At 39.7% G+C, this 20,591-nt stretch overlaps 1 protein-coding gene across 1 annotated transcript; it reads left to right on the top strand.

The window, feature by feature from the left end:
- Nucleotides 1-591: 591 nt before the first annotated feature.
- LOC144628772 (uncharacterized) lies at nucleotides 592-19,367 on the top strand. Its single transcript, XM_078486891.1, has 3 exons — nucleotides 592-5,024; nucleotides 5,115-5,502; nucleotides 15,717-19,367. Exons 1-3 carry the CDS (start codon nucleotides 592-594, stop codon nucleotides 19,365-19,367), a joined length of 8,472 nt encoding a protein of 2,823 aa, XP_078343017.1.
- The last annotated feature ends 1,224 nt before the right edge of the window (nucleotides 19,368-20,591 follow it).

Raw genomic sequence — 20,591 nt, 5'->3', positions numbered from 1 at the left:
AGCAAAACAAAAAACACTCCTTTCATGCTTAAAGCAAAACCTGATAAAAAAATTTAGTTCCTCGTTCCACCTGTTGCTAGTAACGGCCGAGCAGGGAAACTCTCTTTTATATTGCGTCCATGTGCTTATTATTGTTTAGTTTAGAGAACAAAAGAAAAATAGATAATTTGCAGATTTCAGCGCCAATTTGTCCAACTCTGTACCTTATTACATGAAATTTTCGCGACCCGTTAATTTTGTGAATTTCGCGACTCCAAAAAAATAGAATTAGAATTAGTCTCGCCCTTGCGCTTTTGTTAATTTTGACGTTATTGATCCTTTGATGAAGTCGTTTTATTTAATTCAAGGGCATGTTAAATAATATCGCCAAGGAAATGTAAATTGTGTCTTACCCAAAAACGCGAAGTTTAAGTGTCGCGAAATATGCGCACCTCAAAATCGCGAAATTAACGTGTCGCGAAAATTTCATGTAATAAGGTATTTTTCGAGTCTGTGCGCTCTTTCGCGTTAAGTTTCAAAATCACAATGTTAAACTACCTTACTCGGTTTAATTTTCAGTTACACAGACACTTACAGATTGAATGAAGCGTCATGAACAACATAGAAGAAATCATGGAAGCCATCGCTATAGCCTTAGTTGTTGCCACTTTCCTTCTCAACACCGGTCGTGCTCTAAAAGCTATCGAGTTATGCAAGGAAAGCTTGTTGATGCTAAATAATAAAGCGATCAGTACAAAACAGCAATTTGGCAAACAAATTTACGGACGAATCTATAAAACAATGTTCGAAGCGTACTGTCGTATCCAGGATAACACAAGTGCATTAACATATGGAAGGAAACTTCTCGGCATTTACCACGAGTGTGGTGAGACATTCCACGAAGGGAACCTCAGCATAAAGTTGGCACGGATGTACGAGAGTCAAAGTAAGTATGTTAAGGCAAAAGAACTTTATGAGGGAGCAATCACTATCATGAGAGAAGCTGTGAACAAAAGAGGAGAATCAGAAGCATGTGGAAACCTGGGTGCTGTGTTTGGATCTCTCGGTGACTATGCCAAGGCTAAAGAATATCTCGAGAAAGCAATTGCGATCAACATGGAAATTGGTAACAGAGATGGAGAAGCAACAAATTACAGAAACCTGGGAAATGTGTTTACATCTCTCGGTGACTATGTAAAGGCTAAAGAATATCTCGAGAAAGCACTTGCGATCCAAATGGAAATTGGTGACCGAGCAGGAGAAGCAACATGTTACGGAAACCTAGGAACTGTGTTTGCATCTCTCGGTGACTATGTCAAGGCTAAAGAATATCTCGAGAAAGCACTTGCGGTCAAAATGGAAATTGGTGACCGAGCAGGAGAAGCAGCATGTTACGGAAACCTGGGAAATGTGTTTAAATCTCTCGGTGGCTATGCCAAGGCTAAAGAATATCTCGAGAAAGCACTTGCGATCAACATGGAAATTGGTAACAGAGATGGAGAAGCAACAAATTACAGAAACCTGGGAAATGTGTTTACATCTCTCGGTGACTATGTCAAGGCTAAAGAATATCTCGAGAAAGCACTTGCGATCCAAATGGAAATTGGTGACCGAGCAGGAGAAGCAACATGTTACGGAAACCTGGGAAATGTGTTTGAATCTCTCGGTGACTATGCCAAGGCTAAAGAATATCTCGAGAAAGCACTTGCGATCCAAATGGAAATTGGTGACCGAGCAGGAGAAGCAGCATGTTACGGAAACCTGGGAAATGTGTTTAAATCTCTCGGTGGCTATGCCAAGGCTAAAGAATATCTCGAGAAAGCACTTGCGATCAACATGGAAATTGGTAACAGAGATGGAGAAGCAACAAATTACAGAAACCTGGGAAATGTGTTTACATCTCTCGGTGACTATGTCAAGGCTAAAGAATATCTCGAGAAAGCACTTGCGATCCAAATGGAAATTGGTGACCGAGCAGGAGAAGCAACATGTTACGGAAACCTGGGAAATGTGTTTGAATCTCTCGGTGACTATGTCAAGGCTAAAGAATATCTCGAGAAAGCACTTGCGATCCAAATGGAAATTGGTGATCGAGCAGGAGAAGCAACATGTTACGGAAACCTAGGAACTGTGTTTGCATCTCTCGGTGACTATGCCAAGGCTAAAGAATATCTCGAGAAAGCACTTGCGGTCAAAATGGAAATTGGTGACCGAGCAGGAGAAGCAGCATGTAACACAAACCTGGGAAGTGTGTTTCAATCTCTCGGTGACTATGTCAAGGATAAAGAATATCTCGAGAAAGCACTTGCGATCCAAATGGAAATTGGCCACCGAGCAGGAGAAGCAGCATGTTACATAAACCTGGGAAATGTGTTTACATCTCTCGGTGACTATGCCAAGGCTAAAGAATATCTCGAGAAAGCACTTGCGGTCAAAATGGAAATTGGTGACCGAGCAGGAGAAGCAGCATGCTACGGAAACCTGGGAAATGTGTTTAAATCTCTCGGTGGCTATGTCAAGGCTAAAGAATATCTCCAGAAAACACTTGCGATCAAAATGGAAATTGGTGACCGAGCAGGAGAAGCAGCATGTTACACAAACCTGGGAAGTGTGTTTCAATCTCTCGGTGACTATGTCAAGGCTAAAGAATATCTCGAGAAAGCACTTGCGATCCAAATGGAAATTGGCCACCGAGCAGGAGAAGCAGCATGTTACATAAACCTGGGAAATGTGTTTACATCTCTCGGTGACTATGTCAAGGCTAAAGAATATATCGAGAAAGCACTTGCGATCCAAATGGAAATTGGTGACCGAGCAGGAGAAGCAACATGTTACGGAAACCTAGGAACTGTGTTTGGATCCCTTGGTGACTATGTCAAGGCTAAAGAATATCTCGAGAAAGCACTTGCGATCAACATGGAAATTGGTGACAGAGCAGAAGAAGCAACAAATTACGGAAACCTGGGAAATGTGTTTACATGTCTCGGTGACTATGTCAAGGCTAAAGAATATCTCGAGAAAGCACTTGCGATCAACATGGAAATTGGTGACCAAGCAGGAGAAGCAGCATGTTACAAGAACCTGGGAACTGTGTTTAAATCTCTGGGTGATTATGTAAAGGCTAAAGAATATCTCGAGAAAGCACTTGCGATCAACATGAAAATTGGTAACCGAGAAGGAGAAGCAGCATGTTACACAAACCTGGGAACTGTGTTTGGATCTCTCGGTGACTATGTCAAGGCTAAAGAATATCTCGAGAAAGCACTTGCGATTAACATGGAAATTGGTGACAGAGCAGGCGAAGCAGCATCTTACGGAAACCTGGGAAATGTGTTTACATCTCTCGGTGACTATGTCAAGGCTAAAGAATATCTCGAGAAAGCACTTGCGATCAACATGGAAATTGCTGACAGAGCAGGCGAAGCAGCATCTTACGGAAACCTGGGAAATGTGTTTACATCTCTCGGTGACTATGTAAAGGCTAAAGAATATCTCGAGAAAGCACTTGCGATCAACATGGAAATTGGTCATCGAGCAGGAGAAGCAGGATGTTACAGAAACCTGGGATGTGTGTTTCATTCTCTCGGTGACTATGTAAAGGCTAAAGAATATTACGAGAAAGCAGTTGCGATCTACAGGGAAATTGGTGACAGGGCACGAGAAGCAGAAAGTGCCACAAGCCTAGGAACCATGTTTTTATTTCTTAGGCAATACAGAAAGAGTAAAGTAAATTTCGACAAAGCACTTCGTACCCAAATAAAAATTGGTAACAGAGCTGAAGAAGCAGAAAGTTACCAAAAGCTGGGATCTTTCTTCAAATCTCTTGGTGATAATGACAAGGCTAAAGATTATTACGAGAAAGCGCTTGCGATTGAAGTGGAAATTGGTGACAGAGAAAAAGAAGCGCACTGTTACGTAGGACTAGGAACTGTGTTTCTATCTCTCCGTGAATATGTCACTGCCGAAGAATATTTTGAAAAGGCACTTTCAATAAATAAAGATATTAGAAACGCAAGAATTGAGTTTGATTGCTACTGTTGTCTTACATTGACGAAGTTATCGCAAGGGAAAATTCAAGAAGCTTTTTTCTACGTGACTCGAAGTATTGAAAACAGCGAAGATTTGCGAGGTTTAAATGCAGAGAACGAAGAAATCAAGATTTCCTTAGCAGACAGCCATGCTTTTCCCTACGAGAAGCTCAGTGAATTGTTTTGTCACCGTGGAAATCCTAACAATGCTCTTTATGTTACAGAGCTGGGACGGGCTAGAGCCCTAGCAGACTTGATGGCAACTCAGTACTCCGGTGAAACACACATATCAGCTAACCCGCAATCATGGATTGGCATTGAAAATGTCATGACGAAAGAAAACAACTGCACTTGTCTGTACATTTTTTACCATGATAAAAGGGTGCTTTTGTGGATTATCAAGACAAACGGAGTAATTTCTTTCAAAGAAATGACAGTGGATAAAAACACTCTTTACAAAAAACTAGCACAGCCGGCTGAAAATGTGGATGAATTTTTTGCTATTATGGCGAAAAGTTTCCGCAGCTTTGGTATTCTACTCGAGGAGGTTTGCGAAGATCGATCTTTAAATGACATTGAGCCGACTGAATCTGATTCTTCTCAGGAAGAGAGCCACGCACCTTTCCGACATGCAAAGGATGAAAAAGGTCCCGAACCGAGTTTAACTTTGTTCCACGAAATGCTCATCAATCCTGTGTCCGACTTACTTCAAGAGCCTGAAATCATCATTGTTCCCCATCGCAACTTGTACCGCGTTCCATTTGCAGCTCTACTCAATAAAAGTGGGAAGTATTTATCAGAAACTTTCAGGATCCGCATCATTCCTTCATTGACGACTCTCAAACTCATTCAGGACAGTCCTGCAGACTATCACAGTCAGACTGGTGCTCTGATAGTGGGTGATCCTGATGTCGGTGAGGTGATTTACTGCGGAAGTCTCAACAGAAAGTTTGTGCCATTGCCTGGTGCAAGAAAGGAAGCAGAGATGATTGGACGACTGCTGGGAGTTCAGCCTTTGTTGGGACAGCAGGCAGCGAAGCAGGCGGTACTTCAAAGGATAGCTTCAGTGAGTCTGATACATTTTGCTGCACATGGTAATGCTGAAAGAGGAGAAATTGCGCTTGCCCCTTCAAGCTCTACTACTGGTATTCCACAAGAAGACGACTACCTTTTGCAAATGTCTGACATTTCAAAACTTCAACTGCGAGCTAAACTAGTAGTACTTAGTTGTTGTCACAGTGGCCGTGGACAAATCAGGGCTGAGGGAGCAGTTGGAATCGCTCGCGCGCTCTTAGGATCCGGTGCACGCTCAGTGTTAGTGGCACTGTGGGCCTTAGAAGACAGTGCAACAGAGCAGTTGATGAGAAGTTTCTACGAGCGCCTTGTACGTGGAGAAAGTGCCAGTGAATCTCTTCACGAGGCCATGAAGTGGATGAGAGATAACGGCTTTACCGAGGTTTCTGAGTGGGCACCGTTTATGCTGATTGGAGATAACGTGACATTTGACTTTAGGAAATGGAAGTAAGTTAAAAATAGTGAAGAAAGCATTTGATGATTTTGGTTAGTTTCCTTATGCTTGCCTGTGTCAAAATTAAAGCGGTTTAAGTTTCATTTCATTGTTGGTTACGAAGTCAGGATCAAAATCTTACCGAGCCACTTTGAATTTGGGATAACTTTTTTTAAGCCAAAACACTTTTTTGTATAGAAAATCACATCGCTCATTCTTGTGATCTGTCTTTAAGCTTAAATTTTAAAATGTTTTTTTTTCAAAAGCTTTCTATCTCAGTATAAATTTGAAAACAATTTCAGTAAACAAAAGTAGTTTTTTTTTCAAGCTGATTAGCCAAGTTCAGCCCTTTTTGGGGCTATCTGACATTTAAATTTTTCAACAATCATGGAAGCCTGAATATATCGTTTATAATATCATTTTTAGCCGAGTTAAAAATCGATAAAATTGAAAGAGTTTATTCTATAAGCTCACAAAATATACGGATAGGGAAATCTTTGTTTACAATATTTACCTCGTTAGCATTAGCGCTTCAGTTTCTGATCGAGCTACAAAAATATCAGTTATAAATATTAAAAGCCGTGACACGATTAACTTCTGCTATAAATTTGAGCCTGATGTATTCAATACTTTTTCTTTGACGCGGGTTTGAAAACTCAAATTTTACAAAGAATGTATGGGTTCATTAGCGCTTTTGCCTCCAGAAATCCTGCAGTTTTTGAAGGCTAAATAGAAAGATTAAGCATGACGTTATACGGCTAACGGCAAACGCGAGCTTGCCTTTCATTTTGTTTTGTTTCCATTTTTCGAATCCTTAAATTTATACCTCATAAAAATAAGAAAAAAAAAATCACACGTTCGCGACAAACAAAAACTGCTCATTTCCGCGTACGAACGCCAAACGGCAGACGGCAGAAGTTGAATTTTTTCCGTTCGCGGGAAAAATATACGTCATCTTGATCTCTCTAATATCTCCTTCAAGTTACACGTGAAGAGCTGAAAATTTCGCCGATTATTAATTTTCATAAAACCTTTAAACTTCTGGAGTTGTTTTGGATATAACAGGATGCCTTCTTTACGCAAAGTTGTATGCTAATGAGGCAAAATGTAAACAATGACGTCAGCAAAGATCGCCCTATACAATGACCAATTCCCTCTATGAGGCACGCCTGCGGGGTATCATGGTAGTTGCATTCAGCGTTCCTAAGACTCGCGCATGTTTTGCTGAATACAACTACCAAAAACGATTCCCTGCAGGCGTGTCTCATAGCGGGAATAGGCTTCTTTCGATATGTTACAATTCAGCTTGGTAGCGAGGCCTAGAGGACACAAACAACAGAAATGAATAAACATGCTTGTAAAATGTTTTTGGTTTGTGTCCGCTAGGCCTCGCTACCAGGCTGAATTGTAATATATCGAAAGAAGCCAAATTTAGCTTAAAAATCAGTTGTCGTAACATTATTTACATAAAAATGTTTCAATAAAACTTTTAAAGACTCTCTGAAGCTTGCAAATTTAATGACGTTTGGAGCAGTTCACAAGTGGGAGCAGTTAATGTGTCGGGCTGACTTGAGAATGGAGCACGCACTGTTTAATTAAAGACTGAAGGGAAGAACCGTTCCAAAACCGGACTGATAGGCGGTACGGATAGCAAGCCACGTGTGAACCGAAAAGCCTATCCGGTGTGATTCTCCTACCCTGGTTGCCAGAGTCCTTCCATGCGCGGCATGTTTCCCGGCATTCCCGCGACGACGGCCCTAATTCGGTCCCCGAAGCACGAACATTCCACAACGTGTGAGAAAAATCCTCTGGTACACAGGGTAGATTTTTTCGGTTCAGATCAGGAGCTCTCGCTGCTCTTTATTCGGGGGTGGGAGTTGGGAGAGGTCCGTACATTCCGGGAGCTTAAACGTGCATTGTTTATGGGCCAATCCACCTTGATAACCGTGTCAAAACGTGCACTTCGTAAAGACATCGAGGAACAGGGTACTGGAAACGGGATCTCGCCTAAACTAAAGAAAAGCAATTGTACTCCACCCCCCCCCCCCCCCCTCCCCACACACACACACACACACACACTCCCCCCCCACCTCTCTCCCCGGGTGGGATACTACAGAAGAATCCCGATTTTTCAGAGACAACGCAAATTGCTTCGAGAAATTCGGTGATTCAAGTAATCTGGTGTAAAATTACAGAAGAGTACTTTCCAAGGAAAACGAAAATTGGTTGGAGAAGTCGGGAGTTTCGAGAAACCGAGGGTTCGAGAACTCGGGTTTCTACTAGAAGTTCATCGCAGGGTTACCTCCAACGATAAATTCGCCGCTAGCTCTTTCATACACTTGGGTGGAAAGAAGCACTTCACCTCCAGCCTGGAAAAGGTACAACTTATTTCGGCTGTAGCCTCCCTGCTGCATAGTCCACTACAGGGACTTCGAGTTAGCGGGAGGTTCGAGTTACAAAGGCAAATAAAAGTAAATATAATTTATATTATAAACACTAATCCAGTGAAAATCGCGTTTGGTTTGAGTTAGCAAGAGATTGATTGAGTTTACCAGGGTTCGAGCTATCATTTACTACCATTCGCATTATTAGATCCTCACATTGTACAGGTAGAACCGTGCTCTGCGGCTGAAAGTTCTGTGTGAGCAACTGTAAATTTCAGAAAGTATCGGTGAACGAGGAACATTAAAAAGAATGATCGAGTCTTACTTCATTTCAAAAGGCTGTACAGTTAGTTGCACTTTTATGTGGAACTGATTATTACATTGTAATATAAACTGTACGAGATGGTTCTAACTTTTAAGTCTGTGGATCAAACCCTAGTGTGTGACAATTCAAATGAAAGCTATTGAGCAGTACTTTCATGTGGTAATGTTTATTATTCTGTACAAATTGGTCCTATCTTTTAAGTCTGGAAGAATACGGTGTGTGTGACCATTTAAATGAAAGCTATTGAGCAGTACTTTCATGTGGTAATGTTTATTATTCTGTACAAATTGGTCCTATCTTTTAAGTCTGGAAGAATACGGTGTGTGTGACCATTTAAATGAAAGCTATTGAGCAGTACTTTCATGTGGTAATGTTTATTATGCTGTACGAGGTGTTTCTAACTTTACGTCTGTAGATGAAACCCTGATACGTGACCATTCAAATAAAAGCTGTTCAGCGGTACTTTGAACTCATATTGTCCTCTTTGTTTTCAAACATTTCCACAAAACGATTTTCGTTTAAAAATATTAAGCCTCAGAACTCTTGGCAGATGAAGAGTTCAGCTGTGAAGTACAGAATTGCCATGGTTTATTCACTTGCTTCTACTGAAGATTTCTGTGCCAGTAAATATTACACCGCCCCTCGGACTGGGATACGGTCTCAAAAATAATTGAGAGGAATTTGTTTTTAGAAGCCTTAACGATAAAGCCTTTTGTGACGCCTGGCAGGTGACCGAATAGAAATTCGTGTATTGGAAGGTCTCTGTAGGTTTAAAGTGTATATGCAAGTCAAGATAGAATCCCTATTGAATTTGAAACATTTTTACACTTCCGTGTCCAAGAATGAAGCTTCGGTTTCTGAGATCTCAGCCGTAAATCCCGGGGGGGGGGACTCGCATATGAAAGTGACGGGGATGCTCGTCGTCTCGCTTAGGGGTGTAAATTTCGGACTTTTGGTCTCGCTTAGGGTGTTCCGGGAAAAAACGCCCAAAACGCCAATATTTTTAGCCATAATGGTCTCGTTTAGGGTTACAAACGAAGAAATATACAAATATAAACTCCATTCTTAGTTTTTTTGGTATCTTTTAGGGGTCAAGAAAGGCTTGAGCCACACCCAGATTGGTCTCTTTTAGGGGTTCTTTTCAAAATTTCCGACGAGCATCCCCGTCCGTTTCATATGGGAGTCCCCCCCCCCGGGCCGTAAATTTGATTGTAGGGTGGAAGTTGTCTGCCTTAGTAAAAGAAATTCTTCCATTTTGTTTGTAATTGTGTCCCATACTGATATGATTTCATCCATAAATATTTTCAATAATAATTATATTAGTTTATAGCACGGATCTCTGGAAGACCATCAATTAATGAATGTGGTAGCGTGGATAAATAAAGTTTTCTATTCTATTCTATTCCAAAAGTTAGGGGGAGAAACACGTCACGAGCCCAAAAAACGTCCTCGAAAAGCAAAAAGAATCAAATGTTTACACCTAAAAAAATACCTCCACCCGACATGTACACCCGATGTTTCAATTTCTCTTGAAAGTTGATCGTTTTTTTTTTCTCTCTAAGCTGAGGAGAGTGATTGTGTTTTGTAATTTAGTCTGTTTTGCGTTTGTTGGTTCAATGGAACCGCGTGTTAGTTACGACCAACATCTGTGTACCATAGCAACAGTGCAACATGCAGTTTAAAACACCCTTAATTTAGTTTTGAAAATTTATGACTCAAAGTCGAGCTCGGTGAATCCCCACTTTTCGGTTTTATTATAAAAAAGTGATCAACATGAAAAGACAAAACTTTGGAAAAAGTTAAAAAATTCACCGGTGAGATTACCGTAATGATTCGATTTAGCGCCTAGGGCGCTTATTTACTTTTGGCACCTTAAGGAAGGGCGCTTATTCGAGACAGGGCGCTTATTCGGGACAGGGCGCTTATTTAATTTTTGGCGAAACAACCAAATGTTCAAAACAAAACTTTAATATATTTTAAAATAACTAGCAATAACATAAACTGTAACCGTAACAAATTGTTGGAAGTTCAGTTACTTTTACAAGAATTGTTCATTTTAGTAGTAAATATATACGGTACGGTGAATGTTCATGAGTTTATCTTTTCGAGGACAACGACTTCAGTAGGGTCAGTTGGCCACAATAGGAGCGCTTTTAAGAATGGCGGCGCTTATTGGAAAAGGGGCGCTTATTGACAAAAACACAACCGAAGGGGGGGCGCTTAATCGGAAGGGGGCGCCTATTGGAAGGAGGGCGCTTAATCGAATCATTACGGTAAGAGCCATCTTAACTTTTCGAAAATTTGAGAGTCGCCGAGATGGACAACGACAACAAGAAAATCAGCATTGCATAAAGTGTCCGAGAGAACTATAGTAGAATCCTTGATGACGTCATTGTTTACATTTTGCCTTATTAGAATACGACTTTGTACAGGGAAGACATCATGCTATAGGAGAATCTTTGTTTACAATATTTGCCTCATTAGCATAAGCGCTTCAGTTTCTGAACGAGCTAAAAAATATCAGTTCTGAATATTGAAAGAGCATAATACGATTAACTTTCGCTATAAATTTGAGCCTGGTGTATTAAATAGTTTTTCTTTGACGCGGGTTTGAAAACTCAAAATTTTACAAAGAATGTATGGGCTCATTAGCGCTTTTGTCCCCCAGACATCTAGCAGTTTTTGAAAGCTTATATCTCTTTCATCATTTCACGTAAAGAGCTGAAAATCTCGCCGATTGTTAAGATTCTTTAAACTTTTGGAGTTTTTTGAATATGGCATGATGCCTTCTTTACGTACGCAAAGTCGTATGCTAATGAGGCAAAGTGTAAACAATGACGTCAGCAAAGATCGCCCTATAGACTAAAATACAAACTGAAAATTGTCCTTTTCAGCAGTTTTAGTGCTCTAAAATAGCAATTTTTAATACAAATGGACCATTATTTTTAGGTTTCCTAAGGCACAAATACAAATTTAGGCTGTTTTTAAAAATCTGTTAAAACCCGTGACATAGTCCCTTGAATCCCTGGTATTGTTAACAAATGAAAGTAGCCGAAGGCATGTATTTACTTTCATTATACATAATAAACATTTGGGAACATGACAATGTGAAAAACACGCTTGTAAGCAAGTTTTGTCAAATAACTGAATAAGGGTTTCGTTTTCACAATAATACATGGTTTTCTCTTATTAATCGTGCCCTTATTGATACTAGTAGACTTTGTTGCTGACTGGGCGACCCTGAATAAATAAAGAAGTCGTTTATTCTTTATATGTTGCAGCTAAAATAAAATCTTTGGTATTGTTGATAATCAAAGTATTCAACATGACTTTGTACCCTGATATCTTTTATTTTCGCATGGGTTTTTATTTTCGTTATTTTCATGCATCCCTAAAAACACGAATTATAAACCTGCCAAAATTAACCACCCAAAGTAAATGTAAATTGGTATAGCGCGCTTTTCGCCAAATCACAAACAAAGGATGTTGACAGTTGTTATGTACCGATATTTTTTGTATTTATTTGTTGCACAGGAAAATTTAAACGTTTTTCGATTTTTTTAAAGCGACTTATGGAATATCGCAAATATGTTTCGTGGGAAAATAACACTGGACAAATTTTGCACGACTTTCACGCAATTTACACCCTGAGAAAAAATAAGCATGATGTTGAATGGGGACTAAACTTTTTGTTTTGTACTAGTTTTTTGCCAGGACAGCCTCCGTATCGAGTTTGAACTCTCTTATCGCCCCCTTTTTTTCTCTCCGTCCAAATCCCCCCCCCCCCCCCCCCGCCTCCAAACATGTCACACAACGGTTGCCGGTTGAGAGTAAAATGTCATGCCAAAGCTAAGTCGTAACGCAATGATATCGGGAAGGGCTAGAACCCAGACCGCTCGATCCGGAGTTCAGCACACTAACCATGAGGCCACCACGCCTCATACCTTTCTATTTTCCTGTTGCTTATAAAAAGGCAGAAAAACTCTTGACCCAAACAAAACGTCAGGTGCATGTGACAATCTGATTTTTTTTGGGAATGTCCGGAAACAAATAGATCATAGTTAGCGTCGTTCATTTTGCTACGAAACTGAAATATGACAAATGACAATTTATTTAGTTGGTATTTTTTTTTCAGAAAAAACTCTTGACCCAAACAAAACGTCAGATGACAATCTGCTTTTTTTTTCGAATGAAACACGTGCATCATTTTAAGTGTCATTCATTTTTCAACAAAACTGAAATATGAAAAAGATCGCTTTTTTATAGTTTGTATTTTTTATTCAGAAAAACTCTTGACCCAAAAAAAAACGTCAGATGACAATCTGATTTTTTTCGAATGTCCGGAAACACGTGCATCATAGTTTGCGTCATTCATTTTTCTACGAAACTGAAATATGAAAAAGGACAATTTTTTAGTTTGTATTTTTTTTTTTTCAGAAAAACTCTTGACCCAAACAAAACGTCAGATAAAAATCTGTTTTTTTTTTGGAATCTCCGGAAACACGTGAATCATAGTAAGCGTCATACAAAACTGAAATATGAAAAAAGACAATTTTTAGTTTGTATTTTTGTAAAAAAATAATTACAAAAAGTTTTCGAACCTAAATTTTTTATTACGTTTTATTTTGCCGTAGAATGTAACTTCAACATCAATTCCTTTTATATCTTCCCCTAAAAATGAAGGATGAAATAAATAACTTTTCAGTTGTAATCCAGTCGGTGTTCCGTCGTAGTGTTGCGCCTGAGGGTGATTGTGCCAAAAAATAATAATTTAAAACAACGTATTGTTGCGAGTTTATCTTATAGGATTCATTCTAGTTAGTGATTTCGTCGCAGTAATAAAATCTAAAATCTTCTGAAATCGCCTTACCTCGCCTTACCACCATAGGTTTCGAAAAATACTCTAGTAAACTTGGTAAAGTTTTTTCTAGATAAAACTGTCACCTGCCTGAAATTCTTTCAAGTTTGTTCGACACAGCGAATTGCCAAAAATAATTCTCATCGACAAATATTACAAATTATTATTCAACACATGCGCGCGCTGCCCAAATATGTTCAAAATGTTAACGATATCTGTCATCCGTACATAACATATATCCTGCGATATTCGTAGGTTGCGAAAATCTTGCAAAGCGCTGCATAATTACAGTTTTTCTATGTGCAAAATGTGTTTCGTTGATAATTTGTTGAATAATAAAACAATTATCCTGCGCAATCTTGCGGAATATCGTCTGATTTTAGCCAACTCTGCCTACGGCCTTGTCGGCTAAGTATCAGGCGATATTCCGCGCGATTTCGCAGGATAATTGTTAATTAATTTCGCTTTTAACTTTTTCTCGATCTTCCGCTTGTGTATTTGTTTTTTCGTTCAGAGAGAGAGAGTGCTTTGTTGAACTTAATTTAAACTATCAAGCAAGAGCAGAATATGTTTACATACTCGACAACGAGCAGTCTCTAAACCATTAACAAATGGCTTCAGTGTGAAAACCAAGAAGGAAAATTTTGCTTGCCCATCTCGACACACTAAATCTAAACTGTGATTCGGGTTGAAATAGGACTCCCCCTTTTTTTCTTGAAAACTGAAAAGTCCGAAATGAAATCTAACTAGAAAATTTCATTTTCTAATTTCCCAGAGGAAATTCTGACTTTACGTCTTACGGATATCCGGTATAATTTTTTACTTTCAAAGCTAACAGTATAAAATAAGCTCTACAGTAAAGTTCACTCTATATACAAGCCAAGGAAAGAGTTTACTCTAGAAACAAGTCGAGGAATACGAGTTGGTCTTTATCAATCATTTATTTCAACTGACGTTGGCGTGGTGAGTAAAACTTTCCTTATATTGTATACGTTTTATAATTTTTACCAGTTTAATTAAAAAGCGCGAATTCTTTTTGGGCCTTGAGATGTATAATGAAACTAGCTGTTGAAGATAGATGTGAAATATTTCTCTTGGTACGACATTGTTCAGCAAAAGGAGTCTCGTGTTAGTTCTGAGTTTTTCGCATATGTGATCAGTGAATAGTCACTCATGATCGGCGTTAAAACGAGCTGTGTCACCATATGTTAAAAGTCATTTTTTCTAATGTATAGAATTACTTTCAAATTAAAGAAACTTTATTATAATATTTTCTAAGGTAGAAAAACACCATAACAATACTGTACCGAAAGTAAACAAGGATGACTACGACTGAGAAATTAGATTTAACTTGAGAAAATTCGGCCATTTCAGGTTTAACTTCTTTACGTGACGAAACATTTTTAACGATGTTCTAATGTATTTATGATTTTTCTTATAGCATAAATTTATTTAAAAAGTTGAAATTGCTCTACCTCACCTTACCACCTGTTTATATATTCCAACCTTTTTTTTTTGAATTGAGCAATAATGAAATGCGGGTAGAAATTGAAAAAATAAACTTGTTCGCTAATGATGAATTCATCGCTTTTAAATTTCTAGTACTTCCCAGAGAAGTATGTACTTCTAGATATAAGTTCTTGTTATTAATGTGCCTGCACAAGAGGGGCCATGTTGCAGGGAAATGTCGCAGCAACATGTTGCAGCGACAAAATCACGAAATGTTCACAGAGGGTAGCAAAGGGTTTATGCGTGACACGTGAAAAGGGCAAAAATTAAACCGTGGCGCGTGAAAAGACACGTGATTCGTGAATTCTGGTGTTTTATGTATACGTTACACGTGAATACGGTTAAAATTTGTGCATGAAACGATATCACACACTCCCCCCCCCCCACCCCCCTTCCTTTGCTACCCACTTCACACAAGGGGAACATGAATTTTGCAGCCATATTGACCCTGCGACATGCTGCACGGAGTTCAGCTAGTTAAACTGCATTGGGCGTGTCACAGGGACACAATTTTACATCTTGGGATGCAGAGTCCCATCGTGTGAATCGTTCAATCACTAGTGCATGCCACTGAATGATACGACACATAAAGGAACATTGGTTTCCTCTCGATTCGTGACAAATCGTAAGGTTAGTTCAGAATTCAAGCATGACTAACATCTACATGCAGACGTTTCAGGAACATTTTCTCAGGTCTGTTTTCTAAGTAGAACTGAATTTCAGCTAACATTATAAAGTTATTTTCTTTTACAAACATCAATAAAGCTCCGGAACGGTTATGGGCCACCGCCGTAGCCAGACGAAAATTCTTACCGAGGAAATCTCAGGAAAAACAACAAAACCAAACAGAACAAAATAACTCTTCTTTCATGTTTTAACCAAAACCTGAAAAATAAATTATTTCCTCGGTCCACCTGTTACTAGTTACGGCCGAGCAGGGAAAATCTCTTTTACATTGCGTCCATGTGCTTGTTTCGTTTAGAGTACAAAAGAAAAATAGATAATGTGCAGATTTCGAACGCCAATTTGCCCAACTTTGCATTTTTCGAGTCGTCTGTGAGCTCTTTCGCGTTAAATACGTTTCAAAATCATAATGTTAAAATACCTTACTCGGTTTATTTTTCAGTTACACGAACACTTAAAGATTGAAGGTGTCATGAACAACATAGAAGAAATCATAGAAGCCATCTGTGTAGCCTTAGTTGTTTCCACTTTCCTGCTTAACACCGGTCGTGCTCTAAAAGCTATCGAGTTATGCAAGGAAAGCTTGGTGTTGCTAAATAATAAAGCGATCACTATAAAACAGCTATTTGGCAAACAAATTTACGGACGAATCTTTAGCACAATGTTCGACTTGTACTGTCAAATCCATGATGACACAAATGCAATAACATATGGCAGGAAACTTCTCGCCATTTACTGCGAGTGTGGTAAAAAAATCTACGAAGGGAACCTCAGCGTAAAATTGTCACAGATTTACGAGGGTCAATATAATTATGCTGAGGCAAAAGAACTTTCTGAAAGGGCAATCACTATCATGAGAGAAATTGGTAACAAAAACGGAGAAGCAATCGCATGTGGAAACCTGGGAAATTTGTTTATATCTCTCGGTGACTATGTCAAGGCTACAGAATATCTCGAGAAAGCACTTGTGATCAACATGGAAATTAATAACAGAGATGGAGAAGCAACAAATTACGGAAACCTGGGAAATGTGTTTTATTCTCTCGGTGACTATGTCAAGGCTAAAGATTATCACGAGAAAGCACTTGCGATCAAAATGGAAATTGACGACAGAGCAGGAGAAGCAGCATGTTACAGAAACCTGGGAAATGTGTTTCAATTTCTCGGTGACTATGTCAAGGCTAAAGAATATCTCGAGAAAGCACTTGCGATCAACATGGAAATTGACGACAGAGCAGGAGAAGCAACATGTTACGGAAACCTGGGAACTGTGTTTTATTCTCTCGGTGACTATGTCAAGGCTAAAGAATATGTAGAGAAAGCACTTGCGTTCAAAATGGAAATTGGTGACAGAGATGGAGAAGCATCATGTTACGGAAACCTGGGAAATGTGTTTGAATTCGTCGGTGACTATGTCAAGGCTAAAGAATATCACGAGAAAGCACTTACGATCGAAATGGAAATTGGTGACCGAGCAGGAGAAGCAGCATGTTACACAAACCTGGGAAATGTGTTTCAATCTCTTGGTGACTATGTCGAGGCTAAAGAATATCTCGAGAAAGCACTTGCGATCCAAATGGAAATTGGTGACAGAAAGGGCGAAGCAACATGTTACACAAACCTGGGAAATGTGTTTAGATCTCTCGCTGACTATGTCAAGGCTAAAGAATATTACGAGAAAGCACTTGCGATACAAATTGAAATTGGTGACAGAGCAGGAGAAGCAGCATGTTACGGAAACGTGGGAACTGTGTTTCGATCTCTCAGTGACTATGTCAAGGCTAAAGAACATCTCGAGAAAGCACATAGGATCCACATGGAAATTGGTGACAGAGCAAGAGAAGCAGCATGTTACGGAAACGTGGGAAATGTGTTTAAATCTCTCGGTGACTATGTCAAGGCTAAAGAATATTACGAGAAAGCACTTGCGATCAAATTGGAAATTGGTGAAAGAGCAGGCGAAGCAACATGTTACGGAAACCTGGGAACTATGTCTGATTTAATCGGTGACTACGTCAAGGCTAAAGAATATCTCGAGAAAGCACTCGCGATCGACATGGAAATTGGTGACAGAGAAGGAGAAGCAGCATGTTACATAAACCTGGCAAGTGTGTTTGAACCTCTCGGTGACTTTGTCAATGCTAAAAAGTATCTCGAGAAAGCACTTACGATCAACATGGAAATTGGTAACAGTGCAGGAGAAGCAAAATGTTACGCAAGCCTGGGAGCTGTGTTTAAATGTCTTAAACAATACAGAAAGAGTAAAGAATATCTCGAGAAAGCACTTAAGTTGAGAATCAAAATTGGTGACAGAGAAGGAGAAGCACACAGTTACCATATTCTGGGAGCTTTCTTTAAATCTCTTGGTGATAATGTCAAGGCTAAAGAATATTACGAGAAAGCGCTTGCGCTCGGAGTGGAAATTGGTAACAGAAAAATAGAAGCGCGCAGTTACGCAGGACTAGGAACTGTGTTGCAATATCTCCGTGAATATGTCACAGCCGAGGAATATTTTGAAAGGGCACTTTCAATAAGTAAAGATATTAGAGACGCAAACACTGAGTTTGATTGCTACTGTTGTCTTACATTGACGAAGTTATCGCAAGAGAAAATCAAGGAAGCTTTTTTTTACGTGACTAGAAGTATTGAAAAAAGCGAAAATTTGCGAGGTTTAAATGCAGACAACGAAGAAATCAAGATTTCCTTAGCAGACGAGCATGTTTTCCCCTACGAACAGCTCAGTGAATTGTTTTGTGACGCTGGAAATCCTAACAATGCTCTGTATGTTACAGAGCTGGGACGGGCTAGAGCCCTAGCAGACTTGATGGCAACTCAGTACTCCGCTGAAACACACATATCAGCTAACCCGCAATCATGGATTGGCATTGAAAATGTCATGACGAAAGAAAGAAACTGCACTTGTCTGTACATTTCTTATCATTCTCAACGAGTGCTTTTGTGGATTCTCAAGTCAAACGGAATCATTTCTTTCCGAGAAATGACAGTTGATAAAAACACTCTTTACAAAAGATTAGCACAGCCAGATAAAAATGTGGATGAATTTTTTGCTATTATGGCTAAAAGTTTCCGCAGCTTTGGTATTTTACCCGAGGAGGTTTGTGAAGATCGATCTTTAAATGACTTTGAGCCGACTGAATCTGATTCTTCTCAGGAAGAGAGCCATGCAGCTTTCCGACATGCAAAGGATGAAAAAGGTCCCGAACCGAGTTTAACTTTGTTCCACGAAATGCTCATCAATCCTGTGTCCGACTTACTTCAAGAGCCTGAAATTATCATTGTTCCTCATCGCAACTTGTACCGTGTTCCATTTGCAGCTCTACTCGATAAAAGTGGGAAGTATTTATCAGAAACTTTCAGGATCCGCATCATTCCTTCATTGACGACTCTCAAACTCATTCAGGACAGTCCTGCAGACTATCACAGTCAGACTGGTGCTCTGATTGTGGGTGATCCTGATGTCGGTGAGGTGATTTACTGCGGAAGTCTTAACAGAAAGTTTGTGCAATTGCCTGGTGCAAGAAAGGAAGCAGAGATGATTGGACGACTGCTGGGAGTTCAGCCTTTGTTGGGACAGCAGGCAGCGAAACAGGCGGTACTTCAAAGGATAGCTTCAGTGAGTCTGATACATTTTGCTGCACATGGTAATGCTGAAAGAGGAGAAATTGCGCTCGCCCCTTCAAGCTCTACTACTGGTATTCCACAAGAAGACGACTACCTTTTGCAAATGTCTGACATTTCAAAACTTCAACTGCGAGCTAAACTAGTAGTACTTAGTTGTTGTCACAGTGGCCGTGGACAAATTAGGGCTGAGGGAGCTGTTGGAATCGCTCGCGCGCTCTTAGGATCCGGTGCACGCTCAGTGTTAGTGGCACTGTGGGCCTTAGAAGACAGTGCAACAGAGCAGTTGATGAGAAGTTTCTACGAGCACCTCGTTCATGGAGAAAGTGCCAGTGAATCTCTTCACGAAGCCATGAAGTGGATGAGAGATAACGGCTTTACCGAGGTTTCTGAGTGGGCACCGTTTATGCTGATTGGAGATAACGTCACATTTGACTTTAGAAAATGGAAGTAAGTTTACAGACACACATTTTTGCATAGGAAATCAGATCGTTCATTCTTAAAACGTTTTTTTAAAAGCTTTCTATCTCAGTATTAATTTGAAAACAATTTCAGTAAACAAAAGTAGTTTTTTAAGCTGATTGGCCAAGTTCAGTCCTCTCTCTGGGCTATCTGACATTTAAATTTTTAAACAGTGCTGGAAGTCTGAATATATCATTTTTTAGCCGAGTTAAAAATTGATAAAGAGAAATAGTTCAATCTATAAGTTCACAAAATACACGAATAAAAACATTTGAAATAAATTTGCTCACTATATATAGGGGAATCTTTGTTTACAATATTTGCCTCATTAGCATTAGCGCTTCAGTTTCTGATCGAGCTACGAAAATATCAGTTATGAATATTGAAAGCCATGACACAATTAACTTCTGCTATAAATTTGAGCCCGATGTATTCAATACTTTTTCTTTGACGCGGGTTTGAAAACTCAAAATTTTACAAAGAATGTATGGATTCATTAGCGCTTTTGCCTCTAGAAATTTTGCAGTTTTTGAAAGCTAATATCTCCTTCAAGTTACACGTGAAGAGCTGAAAATTTCGCCGATTATTATGTTTCATAAGCGCTTTAAACTTCTGGAATTATTTTGGATATAGCAGGATGCCTTCTTTACGCAAAGTGGTATGCTAATGAGGCAAAATGAAAACAATGACGTTAGCAAAGATCGCCCTATACAATGACCAATTCCCTCTTTGAGGCACGCCTGCAGGGAATCATGGTAGTTGCATTCAGCGTTGCCAAGACTCGCGCATGTTTTGCTGAATACAACTACCACGATTCCCTGCAGGCGCGTCTCATAGAGGGAATAGGCTTCTTTCGATACATTACAATTCAGCTTGGTAGCGAGGTCTAGAGGACACACACAAAAAAATACGAATAAACATGCTTGAACTTTTTTTTTGTTTGTGTCCTCTAAGCCTCGCTACCAGGCTGAATTGTAATATATCGAAAGAATGAGAGGTGGCTGTATTCACAGGCTAAAGGACGAGAACCAACAACAAACTCAACCCACATATGACGCCGAGTCCGGGAATCGGACCTGGGCCACATTAGTGGGAGGCGAGCGCTCTCACCACTGTGCCATCCCTGCTCCCCTTTTGGTTGGTTCAGATCAGTACCTATCGCTGTTTCTTATTCGGGGGTGGGAATGGGGAGAGGTCCATACTTTCCGGGAGCTTA

The sequence above is a fragment of the Oculina patagonica genome, chromosome 10 (genome assembly GCF_052425735.1).
Source record: "Oculina patagonica isolate OP01 chromosome 10, crgOcupat, whole genome shotgun sequence".
NCBI classification, from domain to species: domain Eukaryota; kingdom Metazoa; phylum Cnidaria; class Anthozoa; order Scleractinia; family Oculinidae; genus Oculina; species Oculina patagonica.
Note: the sequence above shows the minus strand (reverse complement) of the source record. Positions and strands in the feature narration are given on the sequence as shown.